We start from the raw sequence: 21,782 nt of genomic DNA on the forward strand, positions 1-21,782 counted from the left end.
AAAATCCCGTGCTATGGTTTCAATTAATTGGCGTTTGCTTTAGATCTGTGTTGATGGTTTCATTCCCAGGCCCTGTTCTTTGTGCAACAAAATCTATCTGATAAATTCAGTGTGTTAAAGCTGTGTGGAAAAACCCAAATTAATTTCTACAAAAACCTCAAAAGAAATGAGAATTTTTCATGCTGCAGAAAAGCTGAGTAAAAACTCTCAATTTTTCTGTGAAACACATGTCAACATTTTCATAGTTTCATTAAACAAAATGTTTTGGGTTTCAGTTTAGTTTCTTTTTCTCTGTTTTTTAACTTAATAAAAATCTGAAGAAACATCCCCTCCCCTCTGCCCCCCCCTACTCCCCCAGAAGAGTGGGAAGGGGGGATAGGGAAAACCAACTTGATTTTAGTTTCAAATTGAAACTTTCATTTTATGATCACTTTGGGCTTTTTTGGCAAAACTGTGGCTGAATTGAATTATCCACAAGTTTTCAATTTGACAAATACCTTTTCAAACACTTTGATCAGTAACTTTTAATTAGCTCTAGATGGCATACTGTCTTGAATGACTACTCCTATTTCTTATCATGACTAACTTTCTGAAGCTGAAACGTGCTTGGGAAACTGTTCACTTGCATGTCTGAACGAACTCTGTTTCTGGGCTCCCAACTGGGAGACATGGCCTTTATTGGGAAAGGAATGTGGCCGTTTGAGAAAGGAGCACTGGGCAGGAAGGGTCGATGTACCGTCTTAAGCATTATGCTTAATTTTAAATGATAGTCCATAGATTGGTGAAGATCTGTCACCATAACAGTTGGCACCAAACATATTATTGTTGCTGGGTGCCATATAAAATGGATAACCTACAATTATGAAGACTAACTGGAAAGTTGATATCAAACATCATAATGTCAGAAATAATAGGTAAAGCTCAAGCTTCTTGGCACTACTTCTTGAGGCCCTATGTAACTTAAGTCCTCTCTCTTTGTCTGATTTAGGGTGTCTTCTGTTCTCCCTTCACGCCCAACCTACTGCATTCAGCAATGCCGGTCTTGAGACTCCATTTGTTCTGTTTTTGCTTGGAAGCTATTCCATTGGAATAGGCCAAAAGAGTGCTGCTGTAATTGTTTCCTTAATGTCTGAGCCAAGATCCTGGACTTTGCGTAGAAATCAGAGCTCACTTTTTCATGGATAACTTGTCAGCAGCCATGGCAACAGTATCTGATGCCTGAATAGTGATGGGGTGTGTATCTGTATGGGCTGCTTTTTTTTGTGGTCAAGGGTTCAAGGAGCACAGTTCTTACTGGGCATACTTGTTTCTGAAATCAGCCTCAGCGGTCCATGATTTGATATGCTTCCAATGACAAGTCTGTTTAAACTGGGGTGTGTGGTGTGTTCGTGTGTGGTTTTTTTTTTTTTTAAAACTCTAATTGGCAATTGAATAATTCTGGCCCAGATCCTCTCTAAAGGCTCCCTGTTGGGGAGTTTTTTGTTTTGTAGTTCGAAACACTGCAGACAAGGTCGAATTTTTCTGACCGATATTAAGGTTTACAGTTTGATTTACTGCAACAAATGGATATGCTGAGTTAGGAGAGTGACTGTTATTCTTAGAGTGCTCACTTTTCTTTAATCTGAGATTAGAAAACAAATCTCAGTTGCATGCAGCAGTAGATCATTTGCTGTATCTTCACACAGGAGCATCAGACACTTTTACAGTGACTTTCATCTGTAATGACTCATACCCTGGAGAACTTAAATTTGTGGAGGAAGAAATAAACAGTGCACTGGGAATTCATAATACGTTCTTTGAGTTTCATACAGCCTTAGCCTGTGCCCCTGCTCCAGTAGACTGCCAGGTTACTGGTAAGTACATTTTGACTGTGGGGGTGTTGCATGAAATGCATATCATGGAGGTGAGGGTAATTGAACAAAAGGTAAAGCTTTCTATGGAGATGAGTGAAAGTTTGAGGTAGGGTCAAAAATGTTTAAAAACTCATTATCTTCAGGTAAGAGTCTAGAAGAACTTTTCTAACCCTTGTTTGCTAGCACTAGTTTTGATTCTTTTATAAAAATGAGCTCAAACGTAATTACAGTTTATAAATAAGCATGTAAAAACGTGGGTAGATGATTCATGGAGGGCTAAACTGCAGTTATTTAATGGTGCATATTAATTGTTTGCTAACGTAGCACTCTTTTCTCTAACGTTTTTAAACGTTAGGTGTATATTTGATCAGTAATCCACATCTGAGTCACATGTTACTGTTTTCCCTAGTGGCTTGGCTCTTTACCACTCTTTCTCACATGTAAACCCTACTGATAACTTCTTCGCACCTGCAGCACATCTTGTTAGGAGGCTGCTAAAGAAGCAAATATTGATAGTGATGATTATTAGTGAAAGTGGAGAATTTGGGCTTCAAGGGGTGCTTTATCTGGTATATCATGGGGTTGCTGTTTGTATTTTTAAGTATTTGTTAGAAGTGCCCAGAGTACTCATATTGGTGATGCTGCTTATTTAGATAAGTAAATCAACTGGTTCCTTATCTCAGTATGGTGAAGCTACAAATGTTTCCTGATTTATGATTATGAAGGACTTGGAAACCATGTGGTAGCTTTTTGGTTTTTGGTGTCCTAAGCTGGGATTGTCCTCAAAAAGGAGTTTGACTAAAATACTTCATTTATGTAGCTGAGTAGTACCTAAAAGGAAGCAGCTCTCTTCATGACTGTTAACCTCATTAGAATCCAGAAAATGGAAGGTTCCTCTGTTGCATGCCAATAGTATCTCATGTTCCTAGGGTACAAGACTTTTTTAAAGTCTTAGTTTTAGGAGAAAGCTAGGAACTAATTGACTTTGCAGATAGATATATATGAAATTTTGACCCTACCAAGCTTGATAGCTGACTTTTGACAACCACTATTCTTCAGTCTGCACTGGAAAGAGTCAGCTGTATGGTCACTTGCATGTGTCTGTATGTCATGCAGCTAGGTCTGTATTATTATTATTATAATAGTCACCCTGAATTAGAGGATGTCGACAATCTCAGTTTGTATTGATGGGTCATAGCATAGCTCCAAAGACCAGTTGGAGAAGAATAACACTTACCGCACTAACCACAGGGCCATTTGCCTGGTTGTGCTGGTTGAGCTGCACATTATTGCTGGTGTTAGTTTTGATTGGTCTCGGGCATACAACTTACTTATTGCTGGAGTTAGTTTTGGTTGGTCTCGGGCATACAACTTACATGACCAGTCCATGAGTGTGTCCATATCGGTTGGATGCAAAGCAAATAACCCTCGATACCAACTGAACCAGCTTTTGACAAAACTTCCATGTTGGACACCTGGACCTGCCATTTGATGTCTAGCTCTAAATAGAAACTGTCAAGATTTTTAATGTGCTGTTCATAATAGGTCCATGTTTCACGCCCATAGACCATTATATCCATAGAGCTGTGAGAACAGTAGCCTTATGCCCTTAGAATCTGTCTACAGACCAATCAATGTTGCTTCCAGATTCAGTGATAAAAGCGACCACATGCGGCAGTATTAGGTCTATGTACTGCTCGTTTGGAAGACTATGCCAAAGGAAAAAAATTAGCTTGGAAAAAAAAATCAATGTCATTGAGAACTGTATGTATGACATTGAGCCCAGTGAGACCCTGATCCTATTCGGGTGCCACCTCAGTGTAGATAGCTAAAAACATGCTCTACCAAGTGTACTTGATTTGGGAGTGGGTTCTTGTCTCTTTTCCATAGTGTAGCACATTAACAACAAATGGGAGAGGAAAGGTCCAGAAGTCCATTTCATAACATTCCTGTGACAACTATCTCAATGCTTGCATGGAAAACTAAGGGAATATAGATTTCAGAGTAACAGCCGTGTTAGTCTGTATTCGCAAAAAGAAAAGGAGTACTTGTGGCACCTTAGAGACTAACCAATTTATTTGAGCATAAGCTTTCATTTTCTAGCTGTCCATACTGTGGTATTAGAGAGATGAAGTGGGTGAGATAATCTGTTGGACCAACTTCTGTTGGTGAGAGACAAGCTTTCTAGCTTATACAAAGATGACCTGAAGAAGAGCTCTGTGTAAGCTGGAAAGCCTGTCTCTCTCACCAACAGAAGTTGGTCCACTAAAAGATATTACCTCACCCACTTTGTCTCTCATATCTTGGGACCAACATGGCTACAGCAACACTGCATGCAGTTTGGTATAACAGAGCCAGTATTTTTGGCTGGCCAGCTAGCTTTTCATGGACCTTCGGGAGGGGTCCTATGGATCAGTTTGGGAACTGCTGCCTTAATAAATTCATATTGGTAATGAGACTTCGGTATGTATCGAGGAGCCATCTAACCTTGTAACAAGAACATTACGAAGGTCAGTTTTTATATTTATTGTCCTCAACCTAATGTCCCCTCAACTTATTGTACATCCCAAATACATTTCAGACTCAGCTGGCAATGAATATGATCTAAGTGACTTGAGCAAGGAGGGAGAGCCCTGGATTGCTGTAGATACTTCAAAAGATGCAAAAACAAGAACTTTCTATTTGAATGTTTGCAAGCCTCTACCTTATGTGCCCGGATGCCCTGGTAAGCTGACAGTGGCGCATTAAAATCTCTCTTCCTAGCTTGTGGTTTTATGACTTGAGTAATTTTTATGAAGTAAAGAATTGATATTTATCTATTTCTGTGTTGTTTATTTTAGGATTGAACCAGTTTGTTGTTAGTACAGGCTATAGCAAAGGTGGTAGCCATAAATACATTTTAAAAAAAATGCCCCTTCTGTTTATCTTAATCTGGTAAGGAACTTGTTGGAACCACTAACATGAATACATAAGCTTAGCAAGGTGCATTTTCAGTCTAACAAAACAAAGTAAAGTTCTGAAAAAATGTGCTGTCAGCTTCAGATGAACTGGTGACACTTTTTATATAGTGATCCCAGTTCACTCTTTGATATGAGCTACTGCATTTTTTGATCCACTCTGCTTTTTTAAATTATGTCTCCATAAGTGGATTTTTCTGTAATGAAAATGCAGCATGACATAAAATTTCCTATTCCTGCAGGTGGTGCAATAGGATCTTGTGTGAAATCTGCTGATAAAGGCCAGAACCTTGGTGTTATTCAGATAAGTCCTCAAGCTGCTACCGATGGGTCTCTTAGTATTACTTACTTGAATGGTGACACATGCAAAGATAAACAGCGCTATTCTACACGTATCCTCTTTGAGTGTGATCAAACCCTAGTAAGTGTGTGTGGTGATTTTATATAAAAATCAAATCCTGGTAATAGTTCCGTCTTATGGCACGTAACGAAATGTATTTTATTTCTCCATTCCAGAAAAAAACAGAATTGGAGGCCTCTAAATTTTGCTTAGCAATATTTTTCAATATATTCTAATAGCCAGAAAAGGGAAAATCATTTTCATCGGCCTTTACTGAATAAAGTTTTATGCTGTGCAATACTAGACTCCCCATTATTACTCAATAACAGTGGCTTTGTTCAGGAACCTGATTTATAGGGTTAAAAGTACAGGCATTAGATGAGTCTGCTTGAATTCAATCTCCATGACTTAGAAATACACTTTGAGTTTGTTTGTTTATAAAATGCATTTATCTTCTCCCCTCTCCCTGCTTACCTAGAAAGAGAAACCTTAAATATTAGAACTGGTGATTATTCCCCATGTGTTTGTGTTGTAGGGGTCACCTGTGTTTCAGCATGAGGATGATTGTGAATTTGTGTTTATATGGAGAACCCTGGCAGCCTGTCCTGTCCACAAAGCAGAAGGTAAAAAGTCTCTAAACTGGAATTAAATATGAAATTTGATCTTGTTCTTTAATATTACAACAGTTTTGTACACAATGCTTTTGTGAAAATACTTGTGTAATTCATAGAATATCAGGGTTGGAAGGGACCTCAGGAGGTCATCTAGTCCAACCCCCTGCTCAAAAGCAGGACCCATCCCCAATTAAATCATCCCAGCCAGGGCTTTGTCAAGCCTGACCTTAACTTCTAAGGAAGGAGATTCCACCACCTCCCTAGGCAACGCATTCCAGTGTTTCACCACCCTCCTAGTGAAAAAGTTTTTCCTAATATCCAACCTAAACCTCCCCCACTGCAACTTGAGACCATTACTCCTTGTTCTGTCCTCTTCCACCACTGAGAATAGTCTACAACCATCCTCTCTGGAACTACCTCTCAGGTAGTTGAAAGCAGCTATCAAATCCCCCCTCATTCTTCTCTTCTGCAGACTAAACAATCCCAGTTCCCTCAGCCTCTCCTCATAAATCGTGTGTTCCAGACCCCTAATCATTTTTGTTGCCCTTCGCTGGACTCTCTCCAATTTATCCACATCCTTCTTGTAGTGTGGGGCCCAAAACTGGACACAGTACTCCAGATGAGGCCTCACCAATGTCGAGTAGAGGGGGACAATCACGTCCCTCGATCTGCTCGCTATGCCCCTACTTATACATCCCAAAATGCCATTGGCCTTCTTGGCAACAAGGGCACACTGCTGACTCATATCCAGCTTCTCGTCCACTGTCACCCCTAGGTCCTTTTCTGCAGAACTGCTGCCTAGCCATTCGGTCCCTAGTCTGTAGCTGTGCATTGGGTTCTTCCGTCCTAAGTGCAGGACCCTGCACTTATCCTTATTGAACCTCATCAGATTTCTTTTGGCCCAATCCTCCAATTTGTCTAGGTCCTTCTGTATCCTATCCCTGCCCTCCAGCGTATCTACCACTCCTCCCAGTTTAGTATCTTCCGCAAACTTGCTGAGAGTGCAATCCACACCATCCTCCTCCAGATCATTTATGAAGATATTGAACAAAACCGGCCCCAGGACTGACCCTTGGGGCACTCCACTTGACACCGGCTGCCAACTAGATGTGGAGCCATTGATCACTACCCGTTGAGCCCGACAATCTAGCCAACTTTCTACCCACCTTATAGTGCATTCATCCAGCCCATACTTCTTTAACTTGTTGATAAGAATACTGTGGGAGACCATGTCAAAAGCTTTGCTAAAGTCAAGATACAATACATCCACTGCTTTCCCTTCATCCACACAACCAGTAATCTCATCATAGAAGGCGATTAGATTAGTCAGGCATGACCTTCCCTTGGTGAATACATGCTGACTGTTCCTGATCACTTTCCTTTCATGTAAGTGCTTCAGGATTGATTCTTTGAGGACCTTCATATACAAAATCTCAGAGCACGAAAGGCTCATCTTGGTTATGAAGAGAGAGCTTTTAGTATCTGAAAAATCCACTGACCTGTGATGACAAACAAGTTGTGGACTTTTATCATACTCTGTGCTTCATGAAAGTTACAAAGTGTAACCCTAGGGTAGGGTGTGGCAGCACAGGTGTCTGACCCAGACTCCTAAACTTAGCCCTCATGCTGGTAGGGGTTGGGTACATTTTTTTTTTTTTTTTTTTATTTCAAGCTCTAATGTTAAATGCCCAGCCTTCCATAGAAGCTTTCTGGTAACTTGTGTGCCATTGTGATCCTGAATTCTTAGTTTTTTCTCTGTTTAAATTGTCAATGATGTATCAGCAAAATTCAGAACTTTTGTTATAAAAGTACTCTGAGCCATTATTGTTACTCTTGATAATGCTGTAGGATCAGTACTGCTGCAAAGGCCAATCCCATTAGAATTACCTTTATTTGGGACCTAGTAAGCTTGGTGGTGTGTGGAGGGAATAGCTCAAAATACACAGTGGTGATTCTCAACACACAGGTGTCTTGGTTTGATTAAAATCTGTTTAAAATGTGGCACCAGAACCTTAGCTGTTGTAAATCAGTGTAGTTCCATCCATTGAAGGCAGTGAAGATGTACTGACTTACACCAGCTGAGGGTTTGGCTCTTCAAGTTACAGTTTAACCCACAACTACTCTCTAGCTCTTCCATTTAAGTAAAGTTGTGATAGACAGATAAAATATGTAAATGTACATTATGGCAGCTGAACATAGGAATTGCCACTGCAGATCAGACCTGAGGTAGTCTTACTCCAGTATTGCCACCTGATGCTTAGAGAGTGGTTTAAGAGCTCTACACTAGACAGAAATGGGGTAAGCTGCCCATCCAAAACTGCTCTCCTCCTTGCTACCTCACTACTCACTCTCCATTTGCAGATCATTAATAAGTAAAGGTCCTGGACCTGGCAGCACTCCGCTTTTAACCTTTTGGCATGATGAAAGTTGACTATTTAATCCTACTCTGTCCTGCTTCCTAGACTGTTTTTGATCCATGGCCATATTTTGCCTCATGAGTCTATTTTTGAATATTGCTTTAAAACAGTGAATAGTACAAGCTTTTATTTAACAATTTTAAGGGGTTATTAAGAATTGTTGAGCTTTTCTCTTAATAAATTGTCACTAAAAGCTAAATAAGAGTGAAACTCTTAAGTGGCTTCTCACGTGATCAACAGAAATGAGTTGTTTTAACTGAAGTGGCCTTCCAATAAAGTTTGGAGGAAAATTTATTCTAAGGCTCTTAGGAGTGATGGGCAGGAGGCTGCCTAATAAGGACTGTCCTTTGTACAGGTTTGACTCTGCAGCTGTGGGTATGTATGACTGTCTCTGAGCGTATCTTACATAACTTGTGTTTTAGCTGTGTTAATTTATTTGCAATTTAAGCCTTCTGTTAACTTTGATTTAAAGGAGATAACTGTCAAGTTAAAGATCCAAGGTACAACTTTGTGTATGATCTGAGGCCTCTTTCTGGGAAGGAGAAGAAAGTGAGTACAGATGAATATGACTACTATTTCAGAGTCTGTGAGAGAATAACGGAAGCATGCCCTCAGCCAAATCATCAGAACAATGTGTCGTCATGCCAAGTAAAGAAGCAAGACCCGACTCTTAGAAAAGTAGCAGGTATAGTAGTTGTTGGATTTAGTGAAAAGGAGTTGGGAGGGGGTTGCTACATCACTCTGGAAGTGTGAGTGCAGCTTTTCAGTGGCATCATGCTTTACTATGCATCTCCTGGAGGTAAAGAACCACTGCCAAGCAGATCCTAATATAAAATAGTAAAACATCATTTAAAGAGCAACATCTACTTCCGTGTTCCCTAAAATGGCTTCTGTATAACTAGAAGCAGTCCTTACCATCTCTTCTTCTGACTCTAGTCAATGATTCTCCAAATCCAGTTGTCAGCTTTGAATAAGTCCTGTACTGCCACAAAACTGTAGGGTACAGACCACAGTGAATCAGTAGCTCGAGTTGGGAGTTCAAACCTCCCTTTGAGCTCGGAGGGACTGAGAGCACCGCATTTGCTGGAGCGGCTTTATATGAATCTTCATTAGCTAATGAACAGGGGCAGATGAGGTGGCTACATGGGCTAGCAAATGGAGTGTGGCTTCAGTGAAAAATGTCAGGATGATTTCAGAGTAGAAAGAAGAACCTGTGCCCATTCTGCCATCTAACTGGCAATGATGGTAAAGACATTGCAGAAGAGCACATAAGGCCTCCGACTATGGCAATCTTGCTACATAGAATTTCTTTCTTTCAAAGCGAAGATTGAATTATTCGATGTAGCTAAAAAATTTAATATCACCAGAAACCTGTAACTTGTCTGTCGTGATTTGAGACAGTATTGGCAGAAATGTATTGTTTTTTAAATTACTGTCGCTTACTTAATCCTTGTGGCCCTGCTGGCAGAAATATTGGCAATAACTATGCAAATGTACTGGATTAACTTTCTGTAGTTGGATTCAAGTAGTAATTTGCTTGTCTAATTTAAAAGGTTTGTATACTGAGAAGCTGACTTTTGAAAATGGATTAATAAAAATCAACTATACCAGTGGAGAGAAATGCCACAAAATATATGAACGCTCAACTGCCATATTTTTTTATTGTGATCACAACACTCTGGAGGTTAGTATGTGTTTTGTACATTGAGACAAGTCTTCAGGAGCTACAGAAAAAATAATAGTTTCTGAAATTATCCTCATGAGAGGGCTGGGGAGACAAGTGTAAGGGAAGCTATGCATCTTGTTTCAAGAAAAGTGTAGTCCTCCATTAACAACACCTCCCATTTTCCCCCCCCCCCCAACTGAGTTAAATTGTTTTGTTCTCCTCCTGAGTTGTGGGATAATGTGGCTAGCTAGAAAACGCATCAGCAGCTAAATGAAAGGCACCCTCATGTGGCATCTGGATGTCTGCCTGGCATGATGTGGGGACCCCAGGGAAATCTCTAGCACCATTTCTCTTTCCAGAGAATTACTGTGAATACAGTAGCTGAATCATGAGCCCTGAACTAGCTTTTAAGGGAGACTGGGAAAGAATCTTTCCTTTTATAAGGGAATAAGTTGACTTTTAAAGTGTAAAACACATGGCGTAAGGATGAGTAGCTTGTTCTACAGAAGAACAGGGCTTTCTTTTTATTCTTTTGTTACACGTTGACAGAGATTTTGTTTTATAACAAACATACCTTTTAAGTGAATTATTAGAAGGTACAGAATTCTGGGAAATATGTTCCTCTTGATCATGGTAATCTTGCCCCAACTGACTGTGGTTGACTCCACATTTCTAAGGCTGCCTGATGTTTGTGAAGAGTGTGCTTGAAATCAATTGGAAACAAATGCATCCAGAAGAGTTGCATTGCAAAGTGTGAATAACTTCCTGGAATGTACAGTATTTGCCTGAGGATTAAGCCTCTTAGTCTGGAAGAAATATATTGCTGCACTGCATTGTTCCTAAAAGCCCCAACTTTCCAAAGCTTAGGCCTGCTTTATTTTTTATGGCCATGTCGGCACTTCCAGTTCTGCCATCCCCAATGAACCAAATCTGTTGCCTTGTAAATAAAATTAATTTACATCTTCACAGGGCTGTCTCTGTAGCCCTCAGTATCACCGTGAAGGTGCAGGTGGCCCTCCTCCTGATCCCTCTGCTCCTTTTTCCCTAGCCCATACTCTGAAAGGACCAGTGGCTCTGGGGGTTGCTCTGCTTACCCACTCCCATTTTGGAGGGAACTGGGCAGAAGCTAGCAGTTCTGTCCACTCTGATCCCTCATTTTCCTTTTCCTTCCTGGTTAAAGAAACAGTGGCCCTTACGCTGCTCTGCTACTCCTCCCTCCCCACAATCCTCTAGAAGAGCCAATCGTTCTTGACCCTCTCCTTTGGGTAACATTTTTACATGCCCTTGACGAATGGCTTTTTTCTGAGCTCCAGTCATGTGTACGCAACTTTAGGACTAGTAACACGTGAAGGTATCCTCTGCATTCAGCTGTGTAACGTTAGATCTCTGGTGTCTTGTCCAACTGCACTAATGTTTGAAAGCCAAATAAGGAAGTAGGGGAAATTTTGTTCACCGCTGTATTTAGATATGTGAAATATAAACTTCTCTGGTTCTGTTTTTCTCAGCCAGTGTTTCTAAAAGAAACTCCAGATTGCACCTACCTGTTTGAATGGCACACCCCATATGCCTGTCCACCCTTCCGATCTATAGAATGCTCCTACAAGTAAGCTGTGCTTCCCTCTGACCTAAACTGGTAGTGATGTGCTTGTGGTGACATGTGCCCATTCAGGAGACATTGTATTCAGCATGAGTGGCTATAATCACAGCCATTATTTTCTCTCTAACGTGATCCAGTGTGAATTAGCGATAGGTTAAATTGTCACATGTATCAGCAATGCCCAAGTGCAAATGTAGTTCTCTGGGATGGGGGAAAACAAACTTAAGCTTATGAACTAATTTTGTATATAGGATAGACTGCTTTTGGGAAGTAGGGAGGGTTTAACAGTTTAGTGGCAAGATGGATGTTGTTAGACTGAGCGGGGGAAGTGGCAAGATGGATGATGTTAGACTGAGCGGGGGAAGGAGCAGAAAGAGAGGCCAGAGATAATATGAAGCTGTTGGTGTTGGGTTTTTGAGCTATTGAAAAGGAGGGGTATGTATGATGGAAACTGGAACCTAATGTTTGAGTTTGCTGTCTGTGTACTGAACTATAGCTGACCACCAGCTTGTGCTCTCTGACCCTCCTAGAAGCAAGATGACTCGTGAGACTTTCCCAGTAAAAACATTTTTGAATAGTTCTCTAGGTCATAGTTTCATGGAGATTAAGGCTAGAAGAGCCCAGAATTCAGACTAGAGGATCTAATTAATGTATATCCGGATTCATGAAGTTCTACCCAGACACACCTAGAGTAAGCCCAGAGACTTTAGTTAGACTAAAGCATTTAATCCTCAGAAGACTGAACTGTGTGCCACAGGCAGGGAACAGGGGAGACTGTGGTGCCCCTGTGCCAGAGGCCTCTGCAATTGCAGGGAATTGATTAGGTGAGAGAAACCCAGATAGTCCTAGCACGTGAACCGCACCCCATGCTGCAGAGGAAGGGAGGAAAAAAAATCCCCAGTGCCCCAGCCCATCTGACCCGGGCAGGGATAACTCCTTCCTGACCCCAAATCTGGCAATCGCTGTGACTGTGAGTAAGACACACCAGCTAGAGACCTAGATAGAGGATTCTCCGTAACACCTCATAGCACTGGTCCACCCTATCTAATGGCTGGTCTTGGCAAACCTACGAGGTGTGAGACCTATTAGCAGCATCCCAACCAGAAACCTATTATTGGTGCAGGATTTCCAGATGCTTACTGCATGTGGCATTTTCCCCTGAATCCGTGCAGAATTGTTGACCCAGCGTGGTGGTCTGCTTTTGGAGGTGGCTTTGATTCATCTAAATGTAAAACTGTTTGTTTAATGCAGAGACAACAAAGGAAACTCATTTGATCTTTCACCTCTGACACGGCGTAGAGAAAACTGGGAAGCTATTCCAATGTCTGGCTCAACACAAAAATACTATATTAATGTCTGCCAGTCCTTAGTGCTACATGCAGGTGCAGGTAAGAGCAAGAGAAATATCTATTTAAATGCCATTGGTAGTTATGGGATGAAAACAGGAGGAGAGACAGCCCTGTCTCCTGTCCCCACTGCTCCAACAGCAAAGCAAAAGATCACCAGGTGCAGAGTAGACACAGGCACAGCTGTGGCTTGTGGGCAGCAGGGGGAGGGTCAGTTTCATTCTAACCAGTGGTGGTGTTCTCCAGCAGCTCTCCTCTTTACCCTCACCCCTCCACAGCCTCAGTCTTGCTTCACTACTATCTAGCTCTTCCTCCTTTTATTCCAAGTCCACCATAGATCTTGGGGGTGGGCGAGATAACATACAAGAGCATCACTGGAGGAGGGTGACCTTTTGAGGAGGTTGCTTCTATCTAGCCCTATCAAGCTGATCCTAGATTCTTGGCCGGGTGTCTAGGGACAGGCATTCTGGCAGCTGATCTGTGCAGTAGCAGACCTCCCTTCTAGCAGCTACAGCTGTGGCTGGCCCGTCTTGCCGCTGCATGACCCTGTGAGTGGGTGGTGAAGCTGTATAAAGGAAGCAAAGAGCCCTGGGCGATGAGTGGAAGTGACCTAAGTGTTGAAAAGCAACATAATCAGTTCTTTTCGAGACTGAGGTCAGCCATTTAAAGTGACGGTCAAGCTAAGCATTTCTTTTAAAGTGATGTTGGTGGGTAACCTAGCACTTCGCCGCTATATTTGCTGGTATATTTGAGGAAGAATCCCTTGTTTCGTAAACATGCATCCTAAACTGTTGGGACAGCTGGTGATGGAGTCACAGAGAGCAAACGTCATTTTTCTGTGTTTATCTCATGTCTAGGGTCTTGTCCGTCAGATGCGGCTGCCTGCTTAGTGGATGGTTCCAAATATATAAATCTAGGTGAGGTTGCTGACGGACCACAATGGGAAAATGGCATTTCTATTCTAAAGTACATAAACGGGGAGCCATGTCCAGACAAAATTCGCAAGAGGACAACAATATTACGCCTCAAGTGTGATGAAAGCAGAGTTGTAAGTATGGTACTACCAGTAGGGTTTTATCTTGCTGTGATGCATCCACTCTTTGGGGGTGGTGCAAAAACCCTTTTGTGCAATTGGATTGGAACTGGCTATGGGAGCTAAGTAAGGAGTTGAGCTCCTGATCTGAGACTCCTAAAATTTGAGTGACTGACCAGAAAGGTCTTTTTCATGTCTAATATGCCTGCTAGTGCAGAGTTATTCTCTATAGTACATAGTCCAACATTTTCTCTAGCTTTCAAACATACTCAGCAGTGGAGTTTCCATTACTTGCTGTGGGAAAGTATTATACAGCTGAAATAACCTTTCTTCTTGAAGAAGAATCCCTTTCCTCCTGCCCCGATATATGAGCTAAATGTTCCTTTTTAATTTATCTTGTTGCACAAATATATGCCACCTTCTGTGTTCACACCCTAGAAGTATTTACAGATTGTTACCTGGCTCCCACCTCTTTAAGTCATCACAGCCCACTCCCCCAAGCTGTGTTCTTTAAATCTCCTCATGCCATTCCTCTTGCCCATCGCCACTTCTGCCTTGTCAGTATGAAATGTCCAGAACATAATATAGGAGTCCAGGTGCTTTCCCACCATAGTGGGACTAGACGGATTTGGCCTAAGTGGTAAATGCTATAAGGATAGTCTGTCACATTTAAATGTTTGACGTGCCTGTGTGAAGATACTTTGATTTTTTTTTTTCTCTTTCAAATCTTCTGTGTTTCAGGAGTCTAAGCCAGAATTAGTAACTGCTATTGAAGAATGTGAATATACTTTCTTATGGTTCACTGCTGCTGCATGTCCTCTGAAAAGAAATATGCAAAATGACTGCAGAGTAACCAACCCTGCTACAGGTAAGGGACACATGACCACTTTATGCTCATGGCATCAATGTGTTCCAGATGTGTTAGAGCCGCTGGAAACTGTATTGCATTTGTACTCTGTTAGCTGTCATTGCCAGTAACAACGAATGAGGAGAATGGGAGGTCCCTGAACCCTGGTCAGCTTGCCCTCGTTCTGCCAGATGTGGCATGAGAACTCTCAGGTGCTGGGAGATGAGGGTTGTTTCCCCTCACCTTCTCTAAAGGGGAACTGTTTTGAGGTGAGTGGGAGAAATATTGTGTAAAGAAACTACCATCTCAGCCTCTTGGAGATGCTTGGTCTATCATGAATGCTACTGGCAGACCCTGAACAGATTGTTGCCTCAGAAAATCCCAGTATTGGATTCCTCTTAAGTAGCTTAAAAGGCAAATAATTGTCAAAACTGGTAGGCATCCTGTGGAGTTGGGGGAGTGCTGGGCTATCATTCTTAAGCATCTCTTTAAAAAGCCATTGTTTGACTCAATTTTATTTATTTTTGATTCTGGAAAAGGAGTAAATTCTTCCTTGTTCTCCCTGCAGGCCATCTCTTTGACCTAAATTCTTTAAAGAGAGAGTCTGGCTACACTATCTATGACAGCAAGAGAAGTAGAACACTTAAGTTAAGTGTTTGTAACGAAGCTAAAAGCCCATGTGGTAGTGGGGTTGGTAAGTTTTTTGTTTTTTGTTTGCTTTTTTCTGAATTTGCCTTCTGTGCTTGAATATAGTATGCCACATCACTAACAATAGATCAGTCAGTGAAACTCTTTGCTTAAAGAAAAACCTATTTTTCCTCACAGTATTAAACACCAAAACATACAAGTGGCAGGAGATAGTGGAATATAATGCATTAATATGTGGGGGCGATAGAGGTAGCCTGGCTGGGACTCACTGGTTTAAAAAAAAAAATCTTGACAATCGTAAGAAATGTAACACATTAGGAATGGAGTTAGAAATGGACAACATTCCTCTTGGAGAAGTGAGGGTTATTCCCCAGTCTCTATCTGAACAGAAGCCCTTCTCTCTGGACCATGGAGACAGACCCGTAGATCTGGCTGCAAGCAGGGAATAGGGCCAGTCCTTTGTGGAATTCTCCAAAGTTCTCAGCCTCTGGGCATGTGCAGGCTCTATGGGTCTCTGCTTGTGGCAAGACTTGGGAATTGACATTGAGCACTCTGTCTTAAAAACAAAAAACAAAACACTTGGCACTTGGAACAAAAGATATGGTTTGGTTCCCAGAAGATGGAAATCCGCTTCTCTTTAAGAAAATTAAACCTTTTTCCCCCCCTTCCTATCGCTTATAAACAGCTGATTGCAAAACTGACCAGAAACACTGCAAAAAATAAACAGCAGAAACTCCGTTAAACTGTTCTAAGTTGTGGCGCGACATGCAACAGTCACCAATATAATCCATTTACATTTATTCAGCCAAACTATTAAAGAAGCAGCTGTGACTCCATTTCAATTCAGTGAGACTTTATTGACATGCAAGTTATACAAGTGCTGCCAAACTGTAAGAGACCCCTTAGATATATATTGTGACCCTTCTTCCAACAACCTCAAACTGCACTCAAATTTAAGGAAATAAATGCACGTTCCTGTATGTTAGGAAACCAGTTACAAGGCATATTGGCTATCATTAGATTGAAGAGCATTTCTGCCGGTGCATTTAGTTACACCTGGGGGAATTCTGTGCCTAAAAAATATGCGCACAATATTTTCAAATTCTGCATATTTTATTTGTCAGAATAACACAATATTATCATACCAGTTTCAATTATTTTTGGTCATTTATTTCAAAATATCTGTCAGCAAGTATGTCTAACAATACAGACCACAAAAAAGATTCAGGAAATGTTTTTTGACAAATAGATTCCTTACTAGGCATATTAATACAGAACTCTGAGTAATAATTGATTTAAAACGGCAATACAGAACTGTATTTCCCGCACCCCTCCAAAGCAGTGCAAAGGCTTGGGGGAGTTGGGGGAAACAGAGGAGCTGAGGGAGAGGGAAGTAATTGCTGGGGAGGAGCCTGGGTGTGAACTTGTAGGGCTGTTGGGTATGGGTGGGGAAAGTATGGAACAGGTTTTTTGGAAGGTGCGGGGAGGGATTATTAGGGAGCTTCCCCCATGCAGACCCTGGCTGACACCTAGCCTCTCCCATTCAGTCAGGCACATCTGCCTCTGTGCCCTTCCTCATGTGTCTGTGCACACCCCCTCCCCAGCCCTTATGAGCACCTGTCTGACCCCCTCCCCCAGCACGCCATAGCTCCCGTCTCCTCCTGACCAGCACTGCGAAGGCAGCTCTCTTCCCTTGCTGCGGGAGCAGCAACTTTGTTCTATCGTCACAGCGCCCTCTGGTGGGAAAAAGGCAGAACTGCAGCAACATTTTGGCAGAAGCTTTTTTTCTGCATGAAAAAATAGAAATCTGCAGGGTACATTAAATATGCATGCACGCAGTAGCACAGAATTCCCCCAGGACTAATTTAGTGCATTTAGTATAAATGTAATCCACACTAGGTATTAATCCCATCCCTAAACCAAACCTCCAGTGGTGACCTAATAAGAGGATGTTTAACTCTTTATGTAGCAGATTAATCTGGTCCAGAAGACTGACAGTGTTCTTCTCTCCTATTAAGTGTCACCTACAGTAGTAGGTAAGGCATTATCTACCATGTAGGTTTCAGAGTATCAGCCGTGTTAGTCTGTATTTGCAAAAAGAAAAGGAGGACTTGTGGCACCTTAGAGACTAACCAATTTATCAGAGCATAAGCTTTCGTGGGCTACAGCTCACTTCATCGGATGCATAAAGTGGAAAATGCAGTGAGGATGTTTTATACACACAGACCATGAAAAAATGGGTGTTTATCTTTTCAAAAGGAGAGAAAACTATGGGATTCTAATGGGGGAGGGGGTGGGGAGATAGAGCTCTCCTCTCCCAAACAATCTTTAGTCGATGAGACAAAAACCGCTCTCCTAGAATTGAAAAGGGAACCAACACTGATGGTCCACACTTCACGGATCCATTTATGGCTAAGTATCACAGCGTGTCTGGTATGATGGCCTCTGCTACTCTGTGTGGCTCCATATCCTGACCTATAGTGGCTACAGTAGTACCCCATCAGAGCTCTTGCAGTCTGCCAGATAAATGTGTAATTCCACAAAGGAGGACAGTTACACCATCACTTCAAATGTTGTCTGTCTGTCTAACTGCTTTGAGTAATTTATAGTGATCTCTGTAATATAAAGAGATACTAATACCCAAAGGGTTTAACACCCATCAAATGGACAAGTAACCTACCTTATTTCATCTTAGACAAAAAGTCTGTTTCCAGTTTTTCAGTGGCTAATGTTCTTTGCACCCTTATAATTTAAAAGAAGCAAATGGCTAATTCTGAATGTTTGCGGGGAGATGAGGAATGGGTGGTGAGCCCTAGGAGTAGCTATACTAAAACTTTTGCCTGTTCTACAGCCACCACTCCATTTTTATGCTTGTAAAATGTTATTTAAACATAGTGGTGCAAGTAGTTGATACCATATTGAGAGGGGGTTTTTTAAATTGGAAAAATTTAAAAATTGTAAGCCTCGTTTAGGGAAAAAAGTAGTAATTCAAAACTCTTTTAGTCCTAGTTTAAGACCACTGTAAGATTTAAGGAACAATTGTAATTTACCATACAAATACACGGCACGATCAGATTATTCATTTTCTTTCCTAGCCAATAACTTTTGTCCCCATTTTACTTAATTTAGGTGCCTGCATCATTGGTGATCAGAAGCCAATTAATGCTGGAAGACTGAGCAAAATGTTGATTTATGAGGATCAGCTGTTGAAACTTGTCTACTCTGGGGGAGATCCCTGTCCTGCAAACTCTGAATTGAAACACACAAGCTATTTTAGCTTTGTGTGCAAGTCTGATGCTGGAACTGGTAGCCAACCTGTGCTTTTGTCCTTTGATGAGAGGACATGCACCCATTACTTTTCTTGGCATACTTCTTTAGCTTGTGAGGCAGAGGTAAGAAAATCAACAAACGTCTCTCTTTGATACAGAAACCACAGACACAGTACAGTGGAAAAAACATTTTGCTTCTTGTTAGCATTGTCCTGATGTGGCAAAAGTGGTGGTGGTTAAAATTCTACATTTCAAGGGAAAGGTCTCCTCTTGTGTAGTACCCTAACTTATAAAGAAGTTCATAGCAGAAGTGTCTTTTTAGCAATAAGTGCAGAGAGTATAATTTGTGCTTACAGTAAAAGGTACGAGTCTGCTACCAGGTAGTACTTGTAAGCAAAGGATTTCTAGTTTTGGTGCTTATTGACCAATCTGAGAGTACTCTTAACAAGAACAGAAAAGGCATTTTCAGATGTTAACCTCTGAGTTAATGTGACACACTTTGATAGCTTCTAAGCTAACTCATTTCACTATTGAGCATCTTTGTCTTGAAAGATATGCCATAGCTGAAATAGAAGTTATGGGCCTGTTGCAGGAATTTCACGGTGAGGCTCTGTGGCTTGTTACGCAGATCAGGTTAGATGATCATAATGGTCCCTTCTGGCCTTAGAAGTCCATGAATCTGACCCATTTTGCAGTTGTTGCTTTTTTCCTAGCTACCATTCAAAACCCCAAAACATTCATATGATTTGAGAAACATAGAAACTCTGATTCTCTTGGTGCCTGAAAGTATAAACACGACGAGAACAAGTGTACTCGATTGTACAATGAAGAAAAAATTACTCCATTGGAATTAAATGGCTTAAATACTGTACTTGAAGTGTACTTCCAGGACTGATTTTGAGATTGCTGCTGAGTTTGCTGACCCTTTGAGACATTTTTATGGCTATCTTCACTAAGAAATTACACACCAATGCTTCATTTCTCTTTTTCTTAGTGGCAAACCTGGGCCCTAAGTCATAAACATTAAATAATAAAATCCCATTTCCTCTAACAAATATAAATTATGTAGATTACTGTCAGTAGCTAAGCAAAGAGTAACAAGTGCAGTTTTACTCAGAGACTCTCCAAACTGAATTTGAAATTTAATCCCACTTGAAATTAATTCTGGCCAGAGGGAGAAAAGGAAGTATCATTGCATAATAAACCGTTCCCATAAAGGCATCACATTTGTTTTCTAACAGGTGAAATGCTCCGTGATGAATGGCAGCTCAGTTATTGACCTCTCCCCTCTGATTCATCGAACTGGTTATTATGAGGCATTTGATGATGATGATTTAACTGACCTCACTCCAGATTTCTATATTAACATCTGTGAGCCTCTGAATCCAATCACAGATGTCAACTGCCCACCTGGAGCTGCTGTCTGCATGGTTCCTGTTAATGGACCCCCCATAGTAAGTATGGTGTAACTATCAGCACTGAAATATTTTGAGATTCTGTAACTCAGAAAACTTCTTTGAAGAACACCTCTTACCCCAATGAAACTGGTCTGATTATGAGTTTTGGGGGAAAGGTTGATTAAAACTACATCTGCAAAATCCTGCCCCATCACATCATTTGTCACTTCTCCCCAAACTGTGTCCACGTCTTATGTCCCCATGGCTATCCTCTGAGTTGGAAAGATCCACTGGCATTGCAGACTTCTGTCTCCTGTGATATATACCGACAGCTCACACTGGGATAGACCCAAAACGTTAGCCAAACATGTCTCATTCGTGGTTTATATTTAGCAGTACCTACTAGGTGTTCGGATTGGTGAGTAGAAAGCTTTTAAGTAACCGCCTGTATATGGTGGAGAAAAGATGCTAGCCATAAAATTAATAGTGTGTCCTAAATATGAAGCGGTATGTGTCCCAGTGTGTAGTGAAATGTAACTACAGGTGAATTACCTTCAAACACTTGACTACCAGATATCATGGTTTGCAAAGCAACAGTTGAAGGTGAAATCAGATTTGAAGGTGATGGTAACTCCCCACCATAAGGGAGGTTGCTAGGGATGTTGAAGTTTTTCTCTTGCTGAATCTTAGTGAAGATTAACTTACAAAAATGTGCATCAAGAGTCAGTAAAGGCTGTGAGCAAATGAAGCTAGTATTTTAAATGACAAAATTTCTTTACTTGAGACTTTGGATGCTTCCATGATGGCTTATAAGAAACCCGTTTGTTACTTTGAAAACAGCACTCTTTCTTGGCCTAACGACACATCTTGCACACAAGATGTGAAATTTTGTTGGTTTATTATGTGCTATTTTTTTCAAGCTTACCCATTTAACATAGTGAGTGGTTATCTTCTGTTTTTAAGATCTAATCAAAGTACATCCAAGGAGAGCAATTGTTATAGGGCATGATTTTCAGAGGTGCTCAGTACCTCTGTTCTCATGTAAGTCAATGGAAGATGCAGCTACTTGGCTCGTCTGAAAACTGGGGCTGTAGTATTTAATGTGCTGTCATTAATCAATGTTTTTGCTCATTTAGGATATTGGTCGCATCACTGAACCTCCAAAAATAAATCCCGCTGTAAATGAAGTTTATATCACTTTTAACAGTACAACTCCTTGTGAAGGAGACAAAATGTTAAACTACAACTCTCTTATTGTATTCCACTGTAAAAGAGGAACAAATCTGGTAAGAACTCTTTTTTATATATTTTACAGTGAAAATACATATTTGTTTAGTGTAGGAAAAGGAACAATATGAAGTGTATCGCAAAATGCGAAGTAACCAATGAGATAGTGTAAACTTTGCTCTTCCGTAGTGAATTTCTATTTTAAACTCCAACCAAAACTAGTAAGAAGGGGAGGGGAAAAAAGCACTTCATGAAAAGACAGCAAGTATGTTTTGCTTCAGAAGAGAGCTCACATTTTATGGCCTGAAAGAAAATTAGTCCTTTCTTCAGTTATATTAAGATACATATTTTTAGGCAGGCGGCAAATTACGCAAGTTGCAAGCTATCTGAGACTTTGCTGAGTTAATTAGTTTAGTGGTAGCTTATTGTTAACATTTTAAACTTCCTCTTAATACTGTCTCTGATCAGCCTTAGCCCTGTACCAGAAGGAAGGAGTGGAATTTTTGCCTCTTGGAGGAAAACGTTAGAATTTATTTGAATGTTTCCTTTGTACCCTGTGTGCCATTTTCCC

General features: G+C 41.0%; 1 protein-coding gene across 1 annotated transcript in view; it reads left to right on the forward strand.

The window, feature by feature from the left end:
• IGF2R (insulin like growth factor 2 receptor) overlaps positions 1-21,782 on the forward strand; it is an 89,803-nt gene that overhangs the window by 47,927 nt on the left and 20,094 nt on the right. The window contains exons 23-36 of the mRNA XM_073337840.1: positions 1,686-1,853; positions 4,435-4,578; positions 5,053-5,231; positions 5,686-5,773; positions 8,654-8,866; positions 9,735-9,865; positions 11,353-11,450; positions 12,696-12,832; positions 13,648-13,838; positions 14,565-14,691; positions 15,239-15,364; positions 18,448-18,710; positions 19,829-20,041; positions 21,121-21,270. Coding sequence (XP_073193941.1) covers positions 1,686-1,853; positions 4,435-4,578; positions 5,053-5,231; positions 5,686-5,773; positions 8,654-8,866; positions 9,735-9,865; positions 11,353-11,450; positions 12,696-12,832; positions 13,648-13,838; positions 14,565-14,691; positions 15,239-15,364; positions 18,448-18,710; positions 19,829-20,041; positions 21,121-21,270 — 2,228 coding nt within the window. The remainder of the gene's footprint in view (positions 1-1,685; positions 1,854-4,434; positions 4,579-5,052; positions 5,232-5,685; positions 5,774-8,653; positions 8,867-9,734; positions 9,866-11,352; positions 11,451-12,695; positions 12,833-13,647; positions 13,839-14,564; positions 14,692-15,238; positions 15,365-18,447; positions 18,711-19,828; positions 20,042-21,120; positions 21,271-21,782) is intronic.

Source organism: Lepidochelys kempii, chromosome 3 (genome assembly GCF_965140265.1).
Source record: "Lepidochelys kempii isolate rLepKem1 chromosome 3, rLepKem1.hap2, whole genome shotgun sequence".
Classification (NCBI taxonomy): domain Eukaryota; kingdom Metazoa; phylum Chordata; order Testudines; family Cheloniidae; genus Lepidochelys; species Lepidochelys kempii.